Raw genomic sequence first — 27,834 nt, 5'->3', positions numbered from 1 at the left:
GTTCCGAGCAGTTGTGGGAAGGATAGGTTCCTGTTTCTCTTTAAACTTCACACTTTGAGATCAGAGTCCCTCTTTCCCCTAACTCATATTAGGGCCCAATGTGTCTATTCAAATCAGTTCATTCTGGGCCTGTTTTCCATCTCTCTGGCCATTGCATGGCTCCCAAACCGAAGCTCAAGTGTTTCCTCTGTCCTTACATACCTTAAGGATAAAAATGGCTTAGAGCTGAGACATTTTCTGGTCATAGATTTTTTTAAAATTTGGGCCCAAAGTTCCCCATTTTCTTTTTGTCCTTTCCCTTCTCCTTCCTTCCTCCCTCCCTTCCCTTTTCCTTTCTTTTTACAACATTTTTCTAACATATTTCATTATTCCACCAGGATTGTTGATATGAGGAACCTAACCAATCGTTTCTGGAAACTGACCCCCTTTAAAAATATTTTTGAATTCAAAATAGAAGCTCTACATTAGATCATCTATCAGTTTGTCGTTTCAGAATTCTAAGTTGATCTTAGAGCTTCTGCGTTAACTTCTTTGTCTTCTGGTCATACAAGCACACTTTTGGTGATGATATTTTTGGTTCTTGATTTGCATTAGATACTTTCACAGCCCACTGCACATGCAATTTGCTTCTCTACTCATTGAGTGCTTTGGATAGGCCCCAGCAGGCCTAGAGCAGCTGGCCAGGCTTTATAAAAGGGATCTTTGCAGTGTGAGCTGAGCTGCATCAAGCAGACAGGGGCAGCAAGATGATGTCACTGACAAAGGCGCTTATATCTGTGTTGCTCTGGGTCTCAGGTGAGAAATTTAAAAATGCCTCAGTGCTTTGGGGGTAATATATTTTTAGAGGTAAAAAAACATTTTTAAGATATACTTGGAAACACAGGCTATTTCCAAAATAGACCCAATTATGTGCTGACATGTAATACCGTTAGAAAGCACATTTTAAATTACATATTTCAATGTGTCTATGATAAAGTGTGTGTGTATCATTATTATCCATTTGTGATTGCAGGTGCCTTCGGGGACATCGTGATGACGCAGTCTCCAGACTCCTTGGCAGTGTCTCTAGGACAGAGAGTCGAGATGAAGTGCAAGGCCAGTCAAAGTGTTAGCAGCTACTTAGCCTGGTACCAGCAAAAACCAGGACAGGCTCCTAAGCTGCTCATCTACAAAGCATCCAACAGAGCATCTGGCGTCCCTGATCGATTCAGTGGCAGTGGATCTGGGACAGATTTCACTCTCACCATCAGCAGCCTCCAAGCTGAAGATGTGGCAGTTTATTACTGTTTTCAGAGTTATAATGCTCCTCCCACAGTGCTTCAGCCTCGAACACAAACCTCCTCTCTACAACCATGGGTCAGTGAGTCTTTTCTGTACCAGCTGCTTCCTCCCCACACAGCTGTGAACATGCATAGTCCTCTATCTCTCTCATAGGTCTTATCTCTTGACTTATTTCTTGAAGGATTTGTAGAACCAAGGAAAAATTAAGGCAATTTTCTCTTTCTGGATCCCTTTTTGAGGGAGATTATTGAAAAAAAAGGCTGCAAAGGTCTCTTACAGAACAGGATTTTTGTGTCACAGGAACCTGCATGTTTCCCATGGACTGATCACATGATTAATTCAGTAATGTTTGTCTCTACCCTCTGGAGAAGGATCCAGTCAATTTCACATCCTGATGGATCCAGTCTTTCTTCCCTGTGCCTCCTTGATTCTGGAACATTTCTATTTTAATTTGTGATTCTCTTGGTTTCCTTTGTTTATTTGCCATCACCTTTATAAATCTAGCCTATCCCATTATTAAACCCCTGATTTCTCCTATTCAAAAACTTCCAGATAGAAGGTAGTATCCTTCTCATGCTTGTTTCCTTGCCTGGACCTATTTTCCAGCCAGGCCTCTCTGGTCAATGTCACTGAATTTGCTGTTCGACTCTATGTCATTTTGTAACACTCTTTTATCTTCTCTCCATTTCCAAAGTTGTACTCATTCTTACAAAGGCAATTCTCTAATTCTCTACCCCTTTTACTCTAGAAATATACAATAGTGTTCCTTCTTACCTTTTCTCATCGTTTGTCACCTTTCTCTTTAAGTCCATCCCAGTGAGCACCCAAGGCTAACTTCGTGACTGAAGGAAATCGTGGCTCTAAGTGTGTTACAACTTGAGTCCCTTGGACAACATCTAATTAACATGCCCATTTCAGAGTAGAAACAGAACAATTCCAGTTATTTTAGTATGATTTCTCCACCTCCTTCTGAAATACATGAATTCATGAAATTTAGCTTCATGGAAGATCTCAAACCTGATCAATGTAGTCTGAACACTCTTACCTGCATAACAGCTCCTCATAATAATTAGAAATATATTTAAATATTGATATTGAGGAAGCTATGTTATTCATTCATTCATTCAAGATATGTTTTTGAGTGCTTCCTATGTGTCAGGAGCAAAAACATCTGCTTTTCTTCCAGTTGGTGGAACCAGAAAAAATAAAGGATTGTATCAGGAAATATTTACCCTAGACTTCTAAGTTTTGGAAGAAAAGTAAAGCAAGGAAGGGGGTAAAAGATTGCTGGGGTAAGACAGGGTAGAAATTTAAAACTGTATGATGTAGTAATTAGCTATTGCCATCTAATAAACCACCCACAAAATGCTGTGGTTTAAAATGGTAGTGTTTTTATTGCTGTCATGTTTATGGGTCAGTTGATTAGCTCTGTTAATTTGGACCAAACTTGACTGATCTTGGCTGGATTGCTTGTGTGTTTGAAGTCAGCTGATAGGTCAACCGGGTGCTGGTTAATACAGAAAGGCTCACATGTCATCTCTTTCACATTTCAGTAGTTGGCTGACCATCAGTTGGGGCTGTCTGGGTGGGTAGACCTCATATCTTTCATCAGCCGGCAGACTAATCTCAATTTCCTATGGCAGTTGGCAGGGCCCAAAGAGAGAAAGTCAAACCACATAACGCATCATCAAGCCTAGACTTACAATGTCCCATCTGATGCATTCTAATGATCAATGCAATTGATCCTATTGAAGGAAAGGGTAAATATCCCCTTCGTATTGATAGGAGGATATACAAAGTTAAGTTGCAAACAGCATGGATGTAAGAAAGCATGGGATACCCCCCCTTAAGAATAGGGGATCCGTTTTTGCATTGAATCTACTATAGAAGTTCATGGAGATGGTGAGACCGAGGAGGCCTAGTGATAGTCTTAATCAAAGTCTTAATGTGGGGAGGAAATGAGTCATAGATATATCTCCATTGAATACAGTTTTAGTTAGGGAAGATTGCACACTTCTGAGGCAGAAATGTGACCAGCATGTTGGAGAGATAGAAGGAAGACAATGTTGCTAAAGTGGAGTGTGCAAGTGAAGAGTAGTGGAAATAAGATCAGAGAGACAATGAGGAGGCCACATTGTGTAGGACTTTGTAGACTTCTGTAAGGATTTAGGTTTTGTTTTGAATGATGCATTAAGTGGGTTAGTTTTGAATGGAGCTGGGCATTATTTGATATGTAGTTTTACAGGATCTCTGTGTTAGGAGACAATTGCAATCATGCAGGTTAGAGATTATGACAGTTTTGGTCTATGGCAGTAGGAGTAGAGGAGGTGAGAAGTAATATATTTTGAAGATAGAGATAACAATATGCTGTTGGTTTTGACAAGGAGTGTGAGAGAAAGAGAGGTCTCAAGATAACTCCAAGGATTTTCTCTGAGCACGAGAAGGGAGAGTTCTCTATTTAGATAGAGAAAACTGTGGGGACAGTGGTGGAGACCGAGATCAAGAATTTGGTTTTGGACATTTTAAGTTTGAGATGCGTATTAGACTGCCATGTGTGGTTGTCGGTCAGTCCATTGGATATATGAGTCTAGAATTTGGGGGAGAGAATTGGACTGGAGATTAAAATATTACAACCAATGCAATAAGCTTTGAGTAACATTTCATGAAATATTTTAATAGATTTACACAGTCTTTATATGTATCACTATATGACTGTACACTATTCTATTTTGTTTACACATGATAGTTTGTGAATGCATACTCTTAATGCCTGACATTTAAGTGTCAATTTATTTTGTTTCTATTATAACACATTTAATGAATAAAATTACAAGCCTTTATTGGCTTGTTTTCCTAAGATTAGTTTCTAGTGTCATGAATGAAAATAAGAAAAAAATCCTTACTTATGTGCATAACTTAATTCTGTGTTGTCAATTCTATTTGTTTGGGCATAAAGGTTTGATATGGCAATTCTCATTCCACTTTTGGCAAGAAAGATCTAAAGCACATATACTCTAAAACTTCTATGCTTACTCTCACAAAATCATAAATGTCCTGTTGGAGTGCATCGTAGTTTAAATTAGAGCTGGAATGCTTAGAGTCATGCAACTAATGAGCTTTGGATTGGCATTTTACTTGGCTTTGGAGTTTGCCGCTGAAAGCAAGAAAGTCAAATATTTCTTTGTGAATCTCCTCTTAGAATAAAAAGAACATTTTGATTCTCCCAGTGAAAGCCTTCTCCTGATTTATTTTCTGCATACAATAAATGATCAAGAGCAAGTGGGATATTGTTAAGTGAAGTGTCAGCAGGATGAACCTGGTCTCACAGTTATACTAGCTGGTATAGTCACCTATTTTTTTGAAATTTCTAACATCTTCGTAATGTGAAAAGACCCCTTGGGAACTGTTTATGTTTCACTGGAAGGCTGGCCCTTAAGAGCTATTGAATGTCCTGTGCTGTCTTCAGAAAATGTTATGTTCGGGCACCGACTGAAGAGTATCAGTGAAATTTTATTGAGAATGTTTACTATTCAGGCCAACATATGGTTGATTAACTCAGGTACGAATCACTGAAGAAATTAAAATGGCCTGCTCTTCTGCTTTTTGTTACAATGGAGAAGGTATTTCACATCTATGCTCCTGATTAAAATTGCTAGGCAGTGAAGAATTTCCAAGATCTTGGAAAGAAGAAAACTTATAGAAGCGAACCCATTATTTGAGGCCACTTTCCCACAGGAATATCTGTCAAGTATAGAAAAGCAACTGAGAGGTGGAGAAGCTGAGTAGAGTCTGACAATGCTGTCAGACTATACAGACCAAAAAATTGGAATTTGGGGTTTATCAAGGAAGATGAACCTAACAAGCAACCCCAAAAGGCTGCATGTGGGGAATAAAGGTAAGACAGATATTGACCAGCCCTTGCAGAGATTAAAGGAAAACTTCCAGTTATCTAAATTCCTAAAATTGAATTAAAATAATATAGGACTCCTAGCTGTCTGAATTGATGCCAAAATCTGAAATACAGTATGATCATAGCCTAAAATTATTGATACAGCTTTTCAAATAAAGTGTCTAGAAACCAATAAAAGGTAACTAGGTGCATGAGCAGACAAGACCATGTGATTGAAAACTAAGAGAAACAGCAAATAATAGAATCATACTATTCAGATAATGGAGTTACATGTTTAATGACATACTTCAATGTTCAAGAGATGAAAGAGAAAACTCATCTTTTCACTTGAGAATTGGAAACAATAATGAAGAACAAAATGGACATTCCTCCTCTAAAACAATTAAGATAGTATTTATTTAATTAACTGAAAGTGAGTACAATAAACATTTAAATGGAACTATATAATATAATTATACTGGTAGGTCTTTAGAAAGATAAGGGCTATGGGGCGCACATTCCATCACATCCGTTTGCTCTCACTTTATCTTTGAAAGTCTATTCAGAGCAGGGGTGTAGTAACAAGGTGTCATCTCACATGTCTTTTCACTTCTATTATTTGTGTTTATATTTTCTGTCCCTGCCTAAATTAGGGGCAGAATTTACCTTGAAAGCCAGGACTACTTTCATGGTGTACTTAATATCTTTCAAAACATATCTTTTCACATCACATGACTTTGAGTGGCCTTCCTATATCTGCAGGATCTTGCTGCTACTGCCTTTCTCAGCCCATTCCCGGACCTTGCTACCTTATGTAGTCAGTGACAGCTGAAAGGCCATTCCTGTTTATCTGCATTTTCATTCCTCTCCTCATGGCAGCTTGCTCCATTTGTTCACCTGTCCTAGATGTGACTGTGGAATTCTGTGGGCTGATAGTACCATTTCCACATTTTCTGTTTTCACTAAATTATTAAAAATAATTATGAGTTTCCTAGACTACAAGATATTATTGATTTAAGATAAATCTTCAATGCAGAAAATTTATGCAAAATATCATTCAAAACCTGCCCTAATATACATTAATTCCTTCTAAAAAGACACTTTTCTACTGGCACAGTCATAGTTTGACTCTATGCCTTCATTCATAATCCATGCCAGATTCATTATTTCTGAGGCTTAATAAATGATTTGGAAGATTATCCAAGTATACTCTTAGCTTAATATATGAATTATTGATTGTCAACAGATTAATATGTTGAGACATCATATAGTATGTAAACTTCTTCTGCAAACACCACTCCCACGATTCAGAATGGAGACGTGAAGTCTCCTTTCAGTGAGAGAGTTGTCAGGCACCCAAATCTGTCAGATTATTGACTGCAGAGATTAATAGCCTAGTATATGGGTCATAGATGGAGAATATTCAAGAAATATTAAAGCTAGACTATTTGATAGGTTGGTCTGATTAGCTGTCTACTTTGGTCAATAATTACAGTTTTCCTAGGAGTGAGGATTTCTCAAGACCTGAGATTTCAGTGTTAAAATCAAGGAAGTCCTGCAAAAACTGCAATGGCTGGTTGCCCCATCTATCTCCTCCCTACTCTGCCTTTTTGAGGAGGTTGAGAGTTCAAAGAAATTGATGGAGACAATTAGTGTTTTTTTTTTTGTGTGTGTGTGTGTGTGTGTTTTTTACCTGCAGTAATTCAGGAACAGAGAAGAACAAGTATAAATGAAATTGGATTTTCCCTTAAATTGTTTTTTTGGGGGTGGAAGGAATGGAGAGTATGCTCATGTACCACACCATATCTTGCCTAGATTTCCAATAAGTGCAGCCCAAAAATGAAGCCAAGACTCATGAAAGCTTGGAGAAAGTAAGAGAAGTAGTAAGAGTCCTCCAGTGGGAGAATAGTACGTGAGAAATAAAGCAATGACTATATTTGGCATGAAGATCAGAAATTTTTCATTCCTGTCAGCTTAAGTGGTGGAACATAAGATTTGAAGAGTGTTCTTTTGTTAGAGTACTGCAGAGATACAGAACCAATAGAATATATACATAGATAGCAATTTTAAGGAATTGCAAGTGTGGGGGCTGCTAAGTCCGAAATCTGTAGAGCAGGCTGACAGGTTGGACATTCAGGTTAGTGTTGATGTTGGAGTCTGGAGTTTGAAATCTGCAGGCTGGAAACTCACGCAGGGTTTCTATGTTGCAGTCTTGAGGAAAAATTCTTTCTTCTGTGGGAAACCTCAGTCTTTGTTCTTAAGGTTTCAACTGATTGAATGAGGCCAACCATGTTATGGGGCATAATAAGCTTGTTGTGAAGTGCTGATTTAAATGTTAAAAACACCAAAACGTGCCTTCACAACAACATCTCGACTGATGTTTGACTGAACAACTGACACCATAGCCAGCCATGTTGACACATAAAATTAGCCATCATAAGGGTAAAATTGATGGGCTTAGTGAAGCAAGAATTGACCTTTTGTGAGGGCTGAGGTAATGATCTCCAGCTAGGGTCTAATAGATAAGGAATATGACTGGGCCTTAGGAAATTTCTCATGCCAAGATGCAGTGCAGAGGCCAGATGGACACCCATAGAATACCCAATGTGACACCCGATTGAACCATCATTATCTCCCTCACTTGGAGAACAGATTACAAAAGTTTCAGTAGCTGACCTTGTAGTACACCTGAAGCCACAATAACCTATGCCTTTCAAGGGATTTTCCCTTCACTCTTCCCTCCATTTTATAATGAACAGCTGGACTAGAAACAGGAGGAGGAACAAAATCTGACAAAGTCTCTGTGACCAGAAGGGGGTTGAGATAGTTACACTGACTGGCTTTTTAAAACACTGTGTGGAACTGAATTTACTTGAAAAAGCCTAGATTTATTTAATTGGTTAATTTAACATGTAATAGAAATATTGTTCTGAAAAAATGAAATATGTAAAATTTAGGATTCCATGGACAGATTTCACAGATGATTAAACTAAGCTGAAGAGAAGTGGGTTAACTAAAAAATAGATTAGAAGAAAAAGTCTAGAATTAAGAAAAGAGAGACAAAAGGAAGGAAAATATAGAAAAGAGATTCTTAAACACAGGAGTTTGTTAAGAAGGGAATGTGCAATTGAATTGGTAGAAGAAAAGAAAGTAATGGAGAAAAAAAACGATGTTTGATGATATAATGCTTGATCACTTCCCAAAGCAGATGAAAGATATCAAGTCATGGTTTTAGGAAGCTCCAAGAAATACAAGCAAGATTGTGTTAGACTGAAAACTCAACCTAAGCATATCATAGTAAAGGTGCTTAAAAGCAAAGAATAAAACAAAGCCTTTGGGGCCAATCCCATGGTGGAGTAGTTGGGTTTGGCATGCTCCACTTCACCAATCTGGGTTCATAGGTTCGGATCCCAGGCGTGGACCTACACCACTTGTCAGCCATGCTGTGGCCATGGCCCACATACAAAATAGAGAAAGATTGGCAAAGATGTTAGCTCATGGCAAATATTCCTCAGCAATGAGAAACAAAGCAAAGCAAAAACAAAAACAAATAAAATAAAGCTCTGAAAGCAACCAGAGAAAAATGATAAATTTCCTTTAAAAACATATAATAAGAATTACATCTGACTTCTTATATGAAAGAGTAAAGCAAGAAGATAATGAAATAGTGTGTATTCAAAGCACCAGAAAAAATTACCTACCAAGTTAAAATTACCTACCAAAGGAAAGTGTCTTTCAAGAATTAAGACAAAATAAAGACATATTGAGAAAAAAATTGGAATATTTTATTACCTGTAGACCCATGCTGAAAAGAAGGTTACAGGCGATATTTTAGGCAAGTGGAATCTAGTTGGAAAGTCAGATATTATTATAGCCAGCCACCGGGAAGTCTCCCAATGTTTCCTGTCTCCTAGTATTCCTTTCTCCTGATATTAATATCCTCCCAGGCACATTAAATAAAGATAACCTATGTAACCAATACAATATTGAAGAAATAACAGTGTGTGACTTGAGAGGCTAGGACATTAAAGAGACTGTGACTTCTTACTACTCTCTTTTGGATAATTTGTTGTAGAGGAAGCCAGATGCCACCTTGTGAGAACAGGCAAGTAGCTTCAAAGACAGATTCACAAGAAACTGAGGTCTCTTGCCAATGGGCAGCACTAACTTGCCAGCATGTGAATGGGTTGCCTCCAAAGCTACCAATCAAGTCATTTGCTGAATGAAGCTCTGGCTGACATCTTGACAGCAAGCTGGAGTCAGAACCAGCCAGGGAAGCCATCTTCAAATTCATGACTCACAGAAATGGTATGAGAGAGTAATGTTTAATATTCATGTTGCTGAAATTTGGGGCAATTTGTTACACAGCAGTGAATAACTAATGTAGAGATGCAGTAAGATGTGAAGTAAAATATAGGCATAAGTATGATGTTTATCAGCTGTGTAAAACAAGAACAATATTTTGCATGGTTAAAATATACATGGAAGTAAAACATATTATAATAGCAAATAAGGCAAGAGGAAGATCAATGGGGTTAAGTACTGAATAGTTCCTCAATTGTCCATGAAATTCTAGAAGTGCTAATTGATATAAGATTACTTTTCTGGCAGAATAAAGAGAGTGATTCTTTTTTCCGTCTTTTGTGTTCTTTGGCTTGATAGTGAGTGATTAAAAAAATAACTTTTTGAGGTAAAATTAACATACAAGGAGCTGTGTGTTTTTAAAGTGAATGACTTCAGAAGCTATATGTATATACCTGTGGCTTAATCTCTATAATCATAAGATGGTGAATGTACCCACATAAATGTTTAATATTGTTATGTCCTCTTGAATAACTGACCCCTTTATCACTACAAAATGATCTTCCTTTTCCCTGATAATATTTTTTGTTGTGAAATCAACTTCATCTGATATTAAAATAATCACTCCATTTTTTAGACTAGTGTTAGAATGGTTAATCTTTTAAATTTTAATCTGTTTGTATCTTGCTTTTTGTCCCATCTATTCTTTCTTCCTCTTTTTCTCTTGTTTACTTTTTGATTAATTGAGTATTTTTTATGCCTCTTTTTTGTTTCATTGTTGGCTTATAATGTGTAATTTTTTTGCCTGTTTATTTAGTGGTTGATTTGGGATTTGTAGTATAATTTTAATTTACCATACTCTACCATCACTTCCTTTCTAGCGCTGGGATATTTCTGTAATATATTCAATTTCTATCCCCCCTGAACTTTTTGCTATTGTTATCATACATTTTACTTTTATACATGTTATAAATCCCACAATATGCTGCTACAAATTTTGAATATGTAGTCAACTAACTTCTAAAGAGAGTTAAATAATAATAATTTGAAAATCTTATAGATTTGCTCATTTGATTACCTTTCCCAGTTCTATTCATATTTTCATCTGCTATCATTTTCCTTTTGTCTGGAGGATTGCTTTAAGTATATCTTGTAGTGTGGAACTAGTAGTGACATATTCTTTCAGATTTGGTATGTTTTCAAAATTTTTATTCTACATTTGCTTTTGAAATATCATTTTTCTAGGCATAGAATTTTTGATTGACAGCTACTCTCAGTGCTTTCAAGATGCTGTTCCACTGTCTTCTGGTTTGCATTGTTACCAAAGAGAAATCTGCCGACATCCTTATCTTTGTTCCTCTGTGTATAATGTGTTTTTCTCTTAGTGCTTTCAAGATACTCTTTTTATCATTGGCATTGAGCAATTTGATTATGATGATAAGGTTTGGTACATTTTTCTTCACATTTTTTGTGTTTGCAGCTTATTGAATTTCCTGGGTCTGTTCATTTATAACTATCATAGAATCTGGAATATTTTTAACCATTATTTCTTCAAATAATTTTCTGTATTGTACCCTCCTTCTCCTTCAAGACTGCAGTTAAATGTACATTATTTACTTGAAACTGTCCTATAGCTCACTGATGAACTTGACAAATTTTTGGATTCTTTTTCTTTTGTTTCATATTGAATAGTTTTTATTCTAATGTCTTCATGTTTACTAATTTCTTCTGTTGTCTCTGACTAATTCCTCCCAGTTTTACAATATCATCTTTTTTCATCTCTGATTAATTTCATACACTTTTTTATATCAGATGCAGTGTGGTTTTCATCTCTAGTAGTTCAGTCTAACTCTCTTTCTTAATATCTTCTGTGTCTCTACTTAACTTTTGAACATATGTAATACACTTATAATAACTTTTAATGTTCTTGCCTGATAATTCTAATATTTGCGTCTATTCTGGGTTGGTTTAGATTAATTATTCTCCTCATGATGAGTCATAGTCCTACTTTTTTGCATCACTGCTAACCTTTCATTGGATACAAGGCCTAGCAAATTTTACTTTGGTGCTGGAACTCATTGTATTCCTATAAATGTTCTTAAGCTTTGCTCTAGGATATAGCCAAATTATCAGAAATAGTTTGGTTCTTTTTGGTCTTGCATTTAAGGTTTGTTTGTTGAGACTAGAGCAGTATTTAGTCTAGAGCTAATTTTTCCCCACTACACAGACAAAGTCCTTCTGAATACTTTGCTCAATCTCCTGTGAATTGGGAGGTTTTCAAATCTGGCTACTGGAACCAGGCACTATTCCTGGCCCTGTGTGAGTGTCAGATCCTGTTACCTCCAATTTCCTTGGAATGTTCTTTGCTCAGCCTCAGATAGCTTTCTCATAGCCATGCACCAAACAGCTGTCATTGAATGTTCTAGATGAACTATCAACAGATATAGGGAGTTTTCTTGATCACTGCAACTCTTTATTCTGTTATTTTGTCCTGAGAACTTTAGCTACTTTAGTCTTTCTGGACATTTAGCTTTGTTTCCTCAACCAGAAAGTCCATGGGGCTCTGCCTGTTTCCTCCTCCTTGTGTTTCAACCTGAAAACTCTCTCAAGGCAACGCACTGGTACACTCACAGGACTCAGCTCATTTGCCTCCTGTCTCTCAGAATGTCCTTCATTGTGTGATGTCCAGTGTCTTGAAAACCACTTTTTTTAAAGATACATACACATACACTCACACTCAAATACACACACGTGCAGGAATGTAAATCTCATCCTTGTTACCTCATTTTGCTTGGAAGTAGAAGTCATCTTCTATTCATGCTAAAGACTGAATGCTTGTGCCCCCACAATTCATATATTAATTCCTTATCCCCAATGCAATGGTCTTAGGAACTGGGGCCATTGCAAGGTGATTAGGTAATGAAGGTGAAGCCCTCATGAATGAGATTAGTGCTCTTACAAAAGAGACTCTAGAGAACCCCTTCACTCCTTCCATGAGGTGAAAACACAGCAAGAAGAGGGCCGTTTATGTACTGGAAAGTGGGCTTTCATCAGACACTGAATCTGCTGGATCTTGAGATTACCAGGCTCTAGAACTGGGAGATGTATACTTCTGTTCTTTATAAGCCACCTCGTTTGTGGTATTTTTGTTAGGAGAACTGATTTTTAAAGTTGTGGTGATTCTATTTCTAATTTCTAGAAATGTGTTTGATTCCTCTTCAAATCGACAGTGATCTTTCATTTTACGTCTCCTGTACCTTGCACACAATGTCAAATTTGCAATTTATTTCTTTAAATAATCTCTCATAATTTCATAATTCCGAAAGCTGAAGTCTCGGCAGAACTCTTTTTTCTTTGTTTTTATTGTTTGTCATTCCTATTCAATGTGTCTTAATTTCTTGGATGCTAGGAATCTTTGATTTCTTGATATTGCTGATCCTTAAAAAATTACTTATGAGGTTTCCTGAGGACTTTGGAATGATGTGCCCTTCTCCAGAACAACTTTCATTTGGGGGATGTACCAGTGGGAATATTTTAATGCAATTCCACGATTGGGGAATCTCAGACCCACATAGGCCATCCACACATGGAGTAAAAATCCTCCCAATTGTTGATCAGCAGCCATAACTTCCTAAAGAAATATTGTTTTTATTTTTTCTCTCTCTATTTCTTCAATGAATGCAGAGCCCTCTTTTCAGTTACTAGCAGTTATGGGAAGGATAGTTTCCAGTTTCTCTTTTGTTGACCCTTCATTTGATATTAGAGCCCCTCTGGCCCCTAGCTCAAATTAGGGCCCTCATGTGTTTCCAAATGAGTCAGTTATGTTCCTGTTTTCTATCCCTCTGGGCCTTGCATGGCCCCCAAACCCACACTCATGTGTTTGTGGTGTCCTTATAAACCTTTAAGGTAAAATTGCTTCAGAGCTCATTTGCCCATCATAGATTTTTAAAAAAATTGAGCCAAAAGTTCCCCCATTTTCTTTTTATCCCTTCTTCTCTCCCTCCTTCTCTCCATTTGTTGCTCCCTCCCTTTGCCCCTTCTTTATTTCCTTCCTTTCTTCCTCCTTTTCTCCTCCCGTCTTCCCTTCCTTCCTTCCCTTTCCCCTCCTTCCTTGGCTCCCTTTCTTTTTTCTTTGTAGTATTTTTTCAGCATGTTTTATTATTTCACCAGGATGTTGATATGAGGAGTCTAGTCTATCATTTCTGGAAACTGAACCCATTTAAAAACATTTCTAAATTTAAAATAGAAGCTCTTCATTAGATCACCTAACAGTTTGTAGTTTTAGGACTTCTAAGATGACTTCTGTGTCTTCTCATCATACAAGTACACTTTTGGTGATGATATTTTTAGCTCTGGATTTGCATTAGATACTTTCACAGCCCACTGCACATGCAATTTGCTTCTTTACTCATGAGTACTTTGCATAGGCCTCTGCAGGTGCAGAGCAGCTGCTCAGGTTTTATAAAAGGGGCCTTTGCAGTGTGAGCTGAGCTGTATCAGGCAAGCAGGCAGGCAAGATGATGTGGCAGACACAGGTCCTTATGTCCTTATTGCTCTGGGTCTCAGGTGAGAAATTTAAAAGTGCCTAAGTACTTTTGGAGTAATACCTTTTTAGAGTTAAAAAATTAATTTTAAGATATAGTGGGAAATGCTGGCTATTTCCAAAATAGACCCAATTATGTGCTGACATGTAATATCATTAGAAAGCACATTTTAAATTACATATTTCAATGTGTCTATGATAAAGTGTGTGTGTATCATCATTATCCATTTGTGTTTGCAGGTGCCTTGGGGGACATCATGATGACCCAGTCTCCAGACTCCTTGGCAGTGTCTCTAGGAGAGAGGGTCGACATGAAGTGCACGGCCAGTCAGAGTGTTTACCACTACTTAGCCTGGTACCAGCAAAAACCAGGACAGGCCCCTAAGCCCCTCATCTACTCAGCATCTACCAGACCATCTGGGGTCCCTGACCGATTCAGTGGCAGTGGATCTGGGATAGATTTCACTCTCACCATCAGCAACTTCCAGGCTGAAGATGCGGCAGTTTATTGCTGTGAGCAGTATTATGGTAATCCTCCCACAGTGCTTCAGCCTCGATCACAAACCTCCTCCCCAAACCATGGGTCAGTGAGTCTTTTCTGCACCAGCTGCTTCTTCCCCAGACAGCTGTGAACATACACATTCCTCTATCTACCTGAGAGGTCGTATCTCCTGACTTATTTTTGGAAGCATTTGTAGGGCCCAGGATAAAATTAAGGGTGTTTGCTGTTTCTGGATCCTGTTTTATTGAAAACAAAAATGCTGTAAAGATCTCTTAGAGATCAGAAGGTTTTGTGTCACAGGACCTGCATGTTTCCTATGGACTGATGGCATGATTCAGCCAGTAAGGCTTGTCTCTACTCTCTGGAGAAAAGTTCAGTGAATTTTATACCCTGATGGATCATTTCTCACTTCTTTGTGTCTCCTTGACTCTGGAACATTTCTATATCAATTTCTAATTCTCCTGATCTCCTTTCTTTGTCTGCAATCACCCTTCTAACTCTGGACCATCCCAGTAATAAACACTTGACCTCTCCTGTCCAAAACCTTCCAAAAAGAAGGTAGTATCCCTCTCTTGCTTTCTTTCTTCCCTTGGACACAGTTTCCAACCAAGCCTTTCTGGTCACTGTCACTGAAGTTGCTTTCCTATTCTATCTCCTTTTGTACAACCCTTTTGTCTTTTCTCCATTTCCTCCTTCATACTCATCCTTACAAGGGCAATTCTCTAATTCTTTAACCCTGTGACTCTTGAAATATATAGTGTTCCCTCTTTTCTCATCATTTTTCAACTTTCTCTTCAAATTCAGACCAATGGGCACTGAAGTCTAACTTTGTGACTGCAGAAAATCATGGTTCTAAGTGTGCTATATCTTGAGTCCCTTGGACAACATTTAAGTAACATGCCAATTTCAGTGTAAAAATGGAGAAAGTCAGTCATTTTAGTATTTTTTCTTCACCTCCTTCTGAAATACAGGGGTTAATGAAATTTAGCTTCAAGAAAGATCCCAGCAAACCTGATCAGTGAAGTCTGAATACTCTCACCTGCATAACAGATTCTAATAATAATCAGAAATACATTTAAATTATTGTCATTGAGGAATTCATGTCTTTAATTCATTCAAGATGTTTGTTTTGAGTGCTTACTATGTGACAAGTGCAATAATATCTGCTTTCATTCTAGATGGCCGAGCTGGAAAATAAACAAGAACATTAGTAAATATTTATTCTATCCTTTTGTAGGTACTATTAGTAAAACTAAAGCAAGGAAGGTATAAAAGAATGCAAGGGTAAGAGTGAGTGGAAATTTAAGACTAGATGGTGTAGTAGTTAGTTATTGTCATGTAATAAACTACTCACAAAATACAGTGGCTTAAAATGGTAGCTTTTTTATTCCTGTTATGTTTATGGGTTAGCTGAGTAGTTCTGTTAATACGGGCCAGACTTGATTGATCTTGGCTGGCCTGCTTCTGTGTTTAAAGTCAGCTGACAGGCCAACTGGATGCTAATTAATATAGAAAGGCTCACTTTTCTTTTATCTCTTTCAGATTTCTATAGTTGGTTGACCATCAGCTGGGACTGTCTGGGTGAGGACCTCATGCCCTTCTTCAACCGGCAGACTAGTCTCAACTTCCTATGTCAGTTGGCAGGGTCTCAAGAGAGAAAGTCAAGCCACATAAGGCATCTTCACGCCTAGACTCAGTACTGTCACAATGTCCCATTTGATGCATTTTAATGATCAGTGCAATTGATGCTATTGCAAGAGAGTGTAAATAGCCCCTACCTCTTGATAAGAGGAAATACAAAGTTATATTGCAAAAAGCATGGATATAAGGAGTCATGGTGGACCCCCCTTAAGAAAAGAGGATCCATTTTTGCAATCCATCTGCTATAGATGGTCATGGAGAAGGTGGGCCTGTTAAGGAATGACAATCAAAGTCTTAATGTGGTGAGGTAATAAGTCATAGAATTATCTCCAGGCAATAGAGTTTTAGTTAGAGGAAATGGCAGATTTCTGGGGCAGAAATGTGAGCAGTGTGTTAGAGAAATAGAGGGAAGCCAGTGTTGCTAAAATGGAGTGTGAAAGGGGAAAGTAGTGGAAATAAGATCAAAGAAATAACGAGGAGACCACATCATATAAAACTTTGTAAACTTCTCTGATTTGGGTTTTATTTTCAATGATCTGGTAAGTGGGATAGTTTTGAATAGAACAGGGCATGATTTCATATATACTTTTATAGAATCTGTCTGTTAGGGGCCCATTGCTGTCATCCAGGCTGGGGATGATGACAGCTTTTGTCTATGGCAGTAGCAGTAGAGGAGGTGAGAAGTGTTATATTTTGAATATAGAGATAACAATACTCTATTCATATTGATAAAGAGTGTGAGAGAGAAGTCTGGGGACTACATGGTTTTTCTCTGAGTAACACAAGGGTGGAGTTGCCATTTATTTAGATAGAGATAAATGTGACAAGAGTAGATTTGTTGTGGGAGAGCAGGAATTTCTTTTTGGGCATTTTAAATTTTAGAATTGTATAAAACCTCCAAGTGTGGTTGTAGAGTAGACCATTGGATATATGAGTCTAGAGCTCAGGGGAGAGAATTGGACTGGAGATTAAAATGTTATAACTGGTTACAATGGAATAAGTGTTGAATTGATTACAGGTCCAGGGACTGAGCTCTGAGGCAGGAGATATGAGCAAGAACTAGGCAAGGAGTCTGAGAAGGAACAGCAGGATGGAAGGGAAGCAAGATAACATGATATACTGGAGTTCAGAGAAAAATGTGTATGTAGGTGGAGGGTGTTGTCAAGATATTAAATGCTGCTGATGGGTCTGGTGAAGGGCAGACTGGGATGTGGGCACAGGATTTCTTAATATGGAAGATACTGCTGACCTTGAGCATAGAGGTTTCAATGAGATGGTGTGGGTAAGATCTCTAACGGAAGAAGCTCAAGAAGGAATGGGAATAGAAGGTTTGGAAGTGGTGACTATATACAACTCTTTCAGTGAGCTTTACAGTAAAGCAGAAGATGAACCAGACCATAACTGGAGAAAGATGTGAGATCAAGAGAGTTTTTAACAAAGATGTTTACATGCTGATGGGACTGATGCTAAAGAGAGAATAGTGATAATTCAGGAAAGAAGGAGAAGTGCCAAACAATGCTGTTGAGTAGGCAAGAGGTATGGGATCAGAGGAAGTGGCCTCAGTTGGGAGGGCTGTCTGCTCATCTACAGTAACAGGAAGGAAGGCAGAGTGTGGTGATATAGATAGCAATGGATCAGAAGAACTTATGGAATGAGCTGTGGAATTTTTCTTCTCATTGCATCTCTTTAGGTAGGAAGCAGGAAATGGGGTAATTGTCTTAAAGTTAGGATGGGGGAAGGTGTTAGAACTTGAAGAAAGAAGTAAAGGGAAAGAAGGAAGACTGAATAAACTAGGGAAATGAAATATGGTTGTGGTGCAGGATTGAGGGCCCTCAGGAAGTTAGTCATCATGAATCTAAAGTGAGATAAGTAAGAACTGTCTGTTTTTCTCCAGCCATATCGAGATGTGGGGACAGGTATGTGGAGGGGACAGGTATGTGGCATATTGCTGTAGGAAATGAAATTATGGAAGACCAACAGAGTTTTTCTGCATAAAGAAGGATCATGGAATTTAAGCAGAGTAAGGAGGGAAATGAAAATATGAAGGACAGAGAAAATGGAAGGTTAATAGATTTCTTAAAAGATAATTTTCAGAAAACAGTAAAATTGTGACTCTCATGGATATATAATAATAATGCAGATGTGTTAAATAATTTATTTTACATGATTTGAGGGAACTAGGGAGATGTTATAACTGGTTCAAAGGAAAAGTCAAAACAGCATGGATGCATATGGAGTAAAGGAATTAATTTCAAATGGAGACTAACTAGTTTTTCCAAGAGGAGATAAGAAAGTCAATTAAATCTCTACTAGATAGGACAGAATTCACATATCTATCAGTTACCTACAATTTATAAAGAGTTGCAAAATAGCTCAAAGAAAATGAACAGGAGTAGACTCTGATAACTCAAAAAGGCATACTATAGATATGCCTATTTTCCATTGAAATATAACGTTTTTTCCCTACAGATTTCAGGTCCTGATGAAGGGTAAGAATTACTGGCAATGGCATACCACATGGAGTGAAGTCAGGTAGTGTCAGTCCTTTGACTTTGTTCTTCTTCAATAGTTTGTTGGCTCTTCTGGATTTTTGTGTGGTTCCTTTTAAAGACTGTAATATCACCACTTATAGTGTCCTATTCCCGCTAGATATGTCCATGTTTGTAATTCATTAAAGAAAACATATTTGTGCTAATCTCAAAATCTGAAATTCTAGGAGGACTTGCTTATCTGCTTTCTGTGATTCTGTTGTTACTCATGTTGTTCACATTCTGCTAGTCTCGTTTTCTTAGATTTCAAGAAACCTCCGACATCTTGCTCATGTTGACCTTTCAAAAATAATTTGTGAGGTCTCCTGAGATTGTAGAATGGATGTGTCCTCCTGAAGAGAAGTTTTATGTTTTTTTATTCCAGGTGCTTGTGGCCTCTACTAGTTGGATGGGTAAATCAAGTTCAAAGTTGGAAAGTTCCAGACTCATTTAGGCCATGCATGCTTGGGATGTGAACCCATGTGTGGACTGATCTACAATCACAACTCCCTAGGGAAGGATTTTTTTTTCCCCTCTTCCTTTCTCCTTTCCTGTTCTGCAACAAACCTAAGCAGTTCTCCTTGCAGTTCACTTTCCAGCAGTTGAGGAGAGGCTAAAGTTCAGTGTAGATTTAGTTTGCTCTTTTCCTGAAAGTGGAGTTCTTAGGGGCTCCAGCCTAATGTATGATTGATCTCCCTCAGAACTTCTCACCTGGGCGGTCTCTGGGCCTCCACTTCTGTCTCTCTGGTCTTTACATGGCCCTGGAACCCAAGCTCATGGGTTTACAGTGTACATAGATGCCTTCAGGACAAAGCAGCTTTAGTAATAAAATATATTTTCTTACAGAAAATCCAAAATTTCCCACTATCTATCTTTGCAGAGCTTGAATGGTTTTAAGGACACACACAGATATACACACACACTTATGTGTGTGTGTGTTTAACATAAATGTTCTTTGTTACATTGCCTTGTATTGGTTGTAACTTGTGTAAGAGAATGCTATTGATTTTGGAAAATATTTTGTATTTCAACTGGTTTCTGAATATTTATTGGAAACTGCAGTTTCTAAATTTATATGTCTTTCATAGTCAAACGGTCACATTTTCTGATGTTATTTTGGCTCTTTCTTTAAATTACATACTTCCACACCACTGCTATGATTTACTTCCATAATCACTATTTGTTCGCATGGTCCCCTCTGGGCCCTGGCTGGCTGCCCAGAGCTTTACAAATGTGCTCCTTCCCTCTGCGACGTGAACTTAGTTGCATCAGGCAGTGCAATGGCAGAAAGATGATATCACAGGCCAAGCTCCTCATGTTTTTGCTGCTCTGGGTCTCAGGTGAGAGATTTAAAAGTACCTCAGTCTAGGGGCTGGCCCCGTGGCCGAGTGGTTAAGTTCGCGCGCTCCGCTGCAGGTGGCCCAGTGTTTCGTTAGTTCAAATCCTGGGCGCGGACATGGCACTGCTCATCAGACCACGCTGAGGCAGTGTCCCACATGCCACAACTAGAAGAACCCACAACGAAGAATACACAACTATGTACTGGGGGGCTTTGGGGAGAAAAAGGAAAAAATAAAAAAATCTTAAAAAAAAAAAAAGTACCTCAGTCTATCCAGATTAATATTTTTGTTGATTAGAAAATGATTTAAGTTGCAGAGCAAAATAAGCATTATTTCAAAAACAGACCCTATTATACTTAATAGGGTCTGTTCTTGCATGTAACACTGTAAAAGATGTTTTAAAATTTCTTGACATAATGCCAGTATATATGGTCACTGTTCAGTCTCGATTTTAGGTGCCTGTCTGGACATTGTGATGGTCCAGTCTTCAGGGTTCCTGGCTGTTTCTACAGGAGAGAGATTCACCGTCAAGTGCAAGTCCAGCCAGAGCATTAGAAACTAATTAGCCTGGTACCAGCAGAAACAAGGAAAGGCTTGGAAACTGCTCACCTCCTGGGCATCCACCCAGGCACCTGGGGTCCCTGACTGACTCAGTGGCAATGGACCTGTGACAGATTTTCACTTTCACTGTCAGCAACCTCCAGGCTGAAGATGTGGCTGACTTTTACTGTCAGCATTGTTATAGCTCTCCTCCTACAGTGCTTCAGCCTTGAACACAAACTTCCTTAGGTCTGCTTGTCAGCAAGTGTCTAAAGCACCAGCTGCTTCCTCCACTTGCAGCCACGCGGACTCGTATACTTTCTCTTCTGCCAGAGAGGCTGTGTATCCTGACTTATGGGATGGTTTGCAGGGCTCAAGAGCTAATTATAGCTCTCAGTGTCACTTTGACCCCTCTGTTGTGGAAGCTTCCTACAGGAAAATGCTGTTAAACCTCTGTATTAGTTATCTATTGCTGCTGTAACGAATTACTGCAAACTAAGTGGCTTCCCATTAGAAATTTATCATTTTACAGTTCCTGTGGTCAAAACACCAAAATGAATCCCACTGGGCTAAAATCAAGATGCCAGCAAGGTTGCTTTCTCTTTTGGAGGTTCTAGGAGAGAATCTGTTTTCTTGCCTTTGCCAGCTCCTGGAGGCCTCTCAGATTCCTTGGCGAGTGGCCCCTTCCTCATATTCAAAGGCAGCACCGTTGCATCTTTCTGACCTTTCTTCTATAGTCACATCTTCCTCAGATCAAAGCCAGGAGACATTCTCTGCTTTTAAGGATTTATATGATTAGATTGGGCCCACCCAGATAATCCAGGAGAATCTCATCTGGATTCTCCTTGAATCATCTCAAGGTTCCTTACCTTAATCACATCTTCAAATTTCCTTTTGCCACCCTGTGAGGTAACATATTACCAGGTTCCAGGTTTAGGGTCTGGTCAGCCTTGGGGGCCATTATCTTGCCTTCCCACAGCCTCCCTTGGACTCTTCTCTTACATTGCCAGGAACTTTGTCTCCATGTTTTATTCCGTTAGATGCACAGGATTGAACCCAATCAGGCTCCAGCTTGACTCACTAGTTTACAAGATCCAATGAGATTTAGATCCTGATGAACCATCATACCCTGATGAATCACTTCCTAGTGACTTGTTGCCTCTAAATTTTCCTATTTAATTCCTTCTCAGGCTCCTACTTTCCTCTTTTCCTTGCTATTATCCTCCAAATCTTGGAGCTTCAGGTTCAAAACTTTCACCACAGACCCAGATCTGTCTCTTGCTCTCCCTCCCTAAAGACTCATTTTACCGTCCAGGACTTTTGCTTAATGTCTTCTGATTGTGCTTTGTAGTCCTACCTCAGTTTCTTTGCTTAGTACTGCCTTTATTTTGAAAGCAAAAGAAAGTAAAAGAAAAAAAAAGAAGGAAAATGATTTCCCTTATTCATATTTCTTCTTTTAAAGAGCATTCTCTAATTCTGTAATCCTATGTATCATTGGGTACAGATTGCTCCATGACCTTAATCCTTCAGTTATCACATTTTTTCTCTCGGCTCTGACATTTCCTATCCAAGTGACCTTGAGTAAGTTGCTTAACTCCTCAGTGGCATGTTTTCTTACATGGGAAATGGTTACAATAATTGTATCTATTTTTAATGATTGGTGTGAGGCAAAATGAGTCAACATATATAAAATGTTTGGACCCTTCGATGTGAAAGTGCCTGGGCACTATTCTCATTATCATGCTTCACAAGTGGCTCTTTCTTCCCAGTTTATTACCATCCTCAATTTTTATCATATTAATAAATATATTCTCAAACCTCAGGAGTCTTCCAGCTACTGATTTAACTTACATTTGTTGCTTCCGTTTCTTTGTCTGATCTCCTCTTGAATACTCTTGCACAGCCTTGATTTTCAACCCATCACACATTGAAAGTCAGCCATGAGTCTTGAATAATTTTCAGATTGAATAGGAATCTTTTTAGTCATTAGCTGGGTTGTCATTACTTGGCTATTTGGATAACGATAGTATCATTTATGATATGCTTTACAGTTCTCACTTAATACTGATAAAAACCATGTGAAATAGATTTTATCCTTATAAAAATCTCACTGGAGTTGCTTGCAGGCTGCAGCAGTGGTCCCCAAATGCCCATTCACTGACTGGGGCAGAGAGACTACCAAAGAAAACTCTGGGGACCTTGATAAAATACAGATTCCCCAACCCCAATTCTGGGAATCCTGACCAATTTGACTGGATTGTGGCTCAAGATTCATATTGTTAACAAGTTTCCCTGCTGATTCTGATATGCAGCTTATCTGAGAAACACTGATCATCCTTGTTGATTATGAGATTTTGCGTAAGAAACTTTCTTTGAGTTCATTCATTTATAGAGTAATCTTACCTGAAACAATCGTGTTTTATATCAATTGCCTTAGTGTCTTGTCAAGTTAAGCATTTTCCCCAGACTTTTAATTTTCTAATAAAGTGTCATTATTACTATAGTTCTTTGTATTACAGTAAGTCAAAACAGTTTTAAATCTCTCTCTCTCTCTCTTGTTTTTACTCACAGTTTCTCCATGGTCATTTAAGATGTGGTCAAATTTCAGAGGGATCAGCAACAACCCATCTCACTTGCCCTAGGTCTTTTCCTTTTCATCTTGGAACAGTTAACTTCTCCTGCTCTCAGATGGTGATAATGAAATAGGGTCATGTGTGGCTTAATGATGAGAATATGTTCTGAGAAATATGTCATTAGGAAATTTCATCATTGTGTGAACATCATAGAGCAAACACAAAGCTAGCTGTTATAGCCTACTACACACCTGGTTATGCGGCACTAATCATATGCAGTCTATTGCTGACCAAAATGTCATTACATGGTGCATAACAGTATTTGATGCTCTGTCCCTGTCAGATTCTTTGCCAGTCAATGGTGCCTTGGTCTACTCTCTGGTCTTAAAGATGAATATAAATTCTTACAGTCTACTTGGAGCTAGTATTTTGCCACCTCAAGAAAACTGTAGGAGCTCTGGAAAAACATTGATGTCTTTAGCTTTCTCCTTTACATACTGTACCACCATATACATTTTAATCTCCACTGGACATTGCTATGTTATTTGCTTTCAACAATCATACATGTTTTAAAGTACTTAGGAGGAGAGAAAGAGTCTGTTATATTTACTCAGATATTTATCACTTATGTTGCATTTTTCTTCATTCCTGAAGTTCCAAGTTTCCTCTAGTATTATTTCTCTTCAGACTCAAGAACTTTCTTTCATATTTCTTTTAAAGGAGGTATGCTAGCAACAAATTCTCTTGCTTTTCCTTCATCACAGTGTGTCTTCATTTCCCATTATTCCCAAAGCATATTTTCACTAGATGTAGAATTTCTGTTGGTATTTCTTCTGTTTTTCACTTTGAGACTATCATTCCATTGTCTTCTGTTTTTCATGGATTCCAATGAGAAGTATGCATACATTTGAATTGTTGTGTTTCCCTCTATACATCACTTTCAATAAATGGCAAAAATTTTACAACTGAAAGAGAAAGAAGAGTAACAAAACACACAAATCCAGCCATATGTCGTTTAAATGAGATGTATCTAAAACAAATACATAAAATGATTTGACAACTAATGCAATTGATGAAGATGTCAGGCCACTGCTAACAGAAGGAGAGACAATATGTAATATCAGAAAAATAGAATTATAGGAAAGATTACTTCCAGGGACAAAATCAAATATAATAAATGGTGTATAACAAGATGATCAATTATAAGACTGAAGAGCCCTGAGTATGGGAAAGACATTTATATCAGATCGATTTGTTTTTGTGCATATATTTTAGGAAGCATGGGAGCAAGGCAGTGGATATTGTGACTGCCAGTTTTTCTAAGAACAAGTGATAGTGAGCCTTGGCACGCAAGGAGCAGCTATGTCCCTTGGGACTCAGGGATCAGTAGCAGCTGAGAGACGACATTGAGGTGGTGGTGGTGGGGAAGCTGGGGCGGGTCAAATCTCACCTGGGGTCACCACTCTTGCTGTAAGGGCCATGCCTCTAAATCTCTAATTTATGTTCACTGACACCCTCAAATAATTTTTATAGCAATAACAGTCTGGTCAAGTTTCCATTACTAGATGGAATGAAATATTTTCAGTCTTTGTGTCCTTTTCCTCAAGATTCAAGTTGCAAGAAAGAAGATTTGTCTAGCCTCCCTTGGGTCAGATGCTCACCTTTGGCTAGAAAATGGTGGGTCCCATGACTTCCTCACCTGGCTGTATTCAATCATAAAGAAGTAAATCCTCAACAGGGAGGTCAGTGTGCTTTTAGGAAATGCAAGGATGCAGTTAGGAAATGGAACGTTCATTGCTCTCTGTTCCTTCTGTATATTTTGAACCCAAAGCTCATAAATTACGATATTTTGACTATAAGTAAAAAATACAATTCACCAAGGGGACTTAATAGTGATGGAATTTTATATTGAGTCACATCGGATCAAAATATATATATAAAATAAAAGCTTATTAGAGACACAATAAGAGCTTGAGAACTGACAGTTATACTAGAAAACCTTCTATGTATATATATAAATAGAAGATTGGACCAACAGAATAAAAACTTGAATCTCTCTCCTCTTCCTTCTTTCCTTCTCACACACATAATTCTATACCCTTTGTGTAGTCACAGAATTGATCATAGTGTGAGATAATGGTGTTGGCAGCAATGTGTGAAAGATTGTTTGCCTCCTTCCCAAGTGTGCTTATGTAACAAGGAACATTTCACAAGGTAGCTGAGAATATTTCTGTCTGAGTTGCCTGATCAAGAGACACAAGCTTCAAAGAAATTCTTTCTAATTTCCATACTGACTCCCAATGGAAAAATAGAAAGAGACGTATGTCTCAATTCATTCTGATATATAAATATACATATCTCCACAGAATATATTTCTGTTGACAACATAGAAAACATAATCTTCTCAAATGCTCACTGAATATTTACAACATTTATCTATGTACTAGCCCTAGCCTCCACTCCAAAAACTGAAACAATATATTATCCAAAGTAGAGATCATTGGTAGCATTCTTTTAACCACAGTGCAATTAAGTTAGAACTTAGCCATAAAATAGCCAGCTAACAAATTATTAACTTGGAAATTAAAAAGTTTCACACCATACTAAAAATCTTGATAAGGAAATATATCAAATTACAGGCATCAGATTATTTAAGAGCAAACAGCAGTGCGAATACTACTTATGAAAATCTATGGGAAAGAATCAAAGTGGCTCTCAAATGGAAATGTATTTTCTTTACTGATTAAGGAACCAAGAGATCAAACATAAACTAGGCTTAAACTCAAGAAGCTGGCCACAGATCAAGATAAAACAAAAGAATGTAGAAGGAAGTAATTAGCAAACATAAAAACAGAGGCAAATGAAACACAAAAAATGATTTTGGTGAATAAAATCAAGAAATATTTCTTTACAAAGAATCACTAAAATAGACACATTTCTGTAAAGTCTGACAAAAGAAAAAGAGAGAAGCACAAATAGGCACTGGGACTGAGAAAGAGACTGTAATAACATAAACAAACCTTTTAAGAAGTAAAACACATGCTGCCTGGATTCCCCCCTTTCTTCCAGTCTTCTGGGGCCACGCTTATGATTATCTTTTTCTTTTTCTTTGGTAGTTATTGGGGGGGGGGGTAACAGCTCTCTTGAGATAGAATGCACATGCCATAAAATTCACCCATTTAAAATGTTCAATTCAATGGTTTTTAATATATTCACCATACAACACTACAAATGTAACCATCACCATCATCAATTTTGGAACATTTTCATCACCTCAATCAGAAAACTTGTACACCTTATCTATAGCACTCCCATCCTTCCCAGACCCTGGCAACTACTAATTCACTTTCTGTTTCTCTACACTTGCTCATTCTGGACATTTCATATAAATGAAATCCTAATATGTGGTCTTTTCTGTGTGGTTTCCTTCACTTCGCATGGTGTTTTCAAGGTTCATCCCTGTTGTATCAGTACTTATTTCCTTTTTGCGACTGAATAATATTCCACTGCATGGTTATACCACATTTTGTTTATTCATTTATCAGTTGATTTACTCTTTTTATTGCCCAAATAATATTACTCAGACCTCCCTTTGACATGTTGGTGAAGGCTGAACCTTTATTCTCAGAAGTTTCTCAAATGCATGGTTCTTTCATGATTCAGATTCTTGTTCCAAAGGGATTACTGATCTCTCTGACTGCTGGCATGGTTCATGTGGCCACTGCCTTTTGTCTGCCCCTCCTCATCTCATGCTTGTCTCTTCTTCTACCTCCATTTTAACAGAAACCCACTTATGCCTGATTTTCTGATTAGACAGGGTTCAGTTGATAGAATTTATTTACCCCATTTTCTACCTGTATTCAGAGTAAAACTCCCTTAAACCATGGCTTTTTGAGCACCTAAAGGAAGTGGACAACTCCTCATCTCCAAAAATCAATGAAATAATTGGTTCAAAAAGAGATATAAACTAGAATAAACTCATAGTTATAGAAGAAATTGAGGAGTTTGCCAAAAGACCTACCTCCTCCAAAAGAACCTTAATATAAAATGGTTTTCAAGTGGTTTCTTTATACTTTTTTTTTTTGAGAGTGATTAGCCCTGAGCAAACATCTGCTGCCAATCCTCCTCTTTTTGCTGAGGAAGATTGGCCCTGAGCTAACATCCATGCCCATCTTCCTCTATTTTATACATGGGACACCTATCACAGTGTGGCTTGATAAGCGGTACGTAGGTCCACACCCGGGATCCCAACGGGTGAACCTGGGCCTCTGAAGTGGAGTGTGTGAACTTAACTGCAACACCACTGGGCTGTCCCCTATAAGATTTTTCTTTTTTTTTGAAACTGGTAATTCCTATGTCAAAAAGATAAACAGATATGGGATACTTTTCAATTTGTTCTCTGAATGGCTTCACTATGATTCTGCAGCTGGACTAGTGTAGCCTTCAAAACATACCTACGATCACCACAGATTAGAAGGGCTCATCTCTTGATGTTCACTCCTTGAACCTTAATTCCAGTAATTTCATGTCCTTTTCAAGTGAAGTGAAGAGAAAGCCTAGATATTTAGTCAACTCTTGTAATCACCTGGCTGGGAATTTGAGGTACTTCACACAAGGGGCAAGTGCCAACATTAATAACAGAAACCAAGAGGAGTCCACCCAAATGTAAGGCATATACATCAGGACACATCAACC

The 27,834-nt window shown here is 38.0% G+C and overlaps 1 gene segment (V, D, J or C); it reads left to right on the top strand.

Moving 5' to 3' along the window:
• The first annotated feature begins 659 nt into the window (after positions 1–659).
• LOC106838568 (immunoglobulin kappa variable 4-1-like) lies at positions 660–26,947 on the top strand. The segment is given in 3 exon segments: positions 660–795; positions 1,013–1,356; positions 14,256–26,947. Coding segments are annotated over 3 exon segments (414 nt in total).
• The last annotated feature ends 887 nt before the right edge of the window (positions 26,948–27,834 follow it).

The sequence above is a fragment of the Equus asinus genome, chromosome 6 (genome assembly GCF_041296235.1).
Source record: "Equus asinus isolate D_3611 breed Donkey chromosome 6, EquAss-T2T_v2, whole genome shotgun sequence".
Lineage (NCBI taxonomy): Eukaryota > Metazoa > Chordata > Mammalia > Perissodactyla > Equidae > Equus > Equus asinus.
Note: the sequence above shows the minus strand (reverse complement) of the source record. Positions and strands in the feature narration are given on the sequence as shown.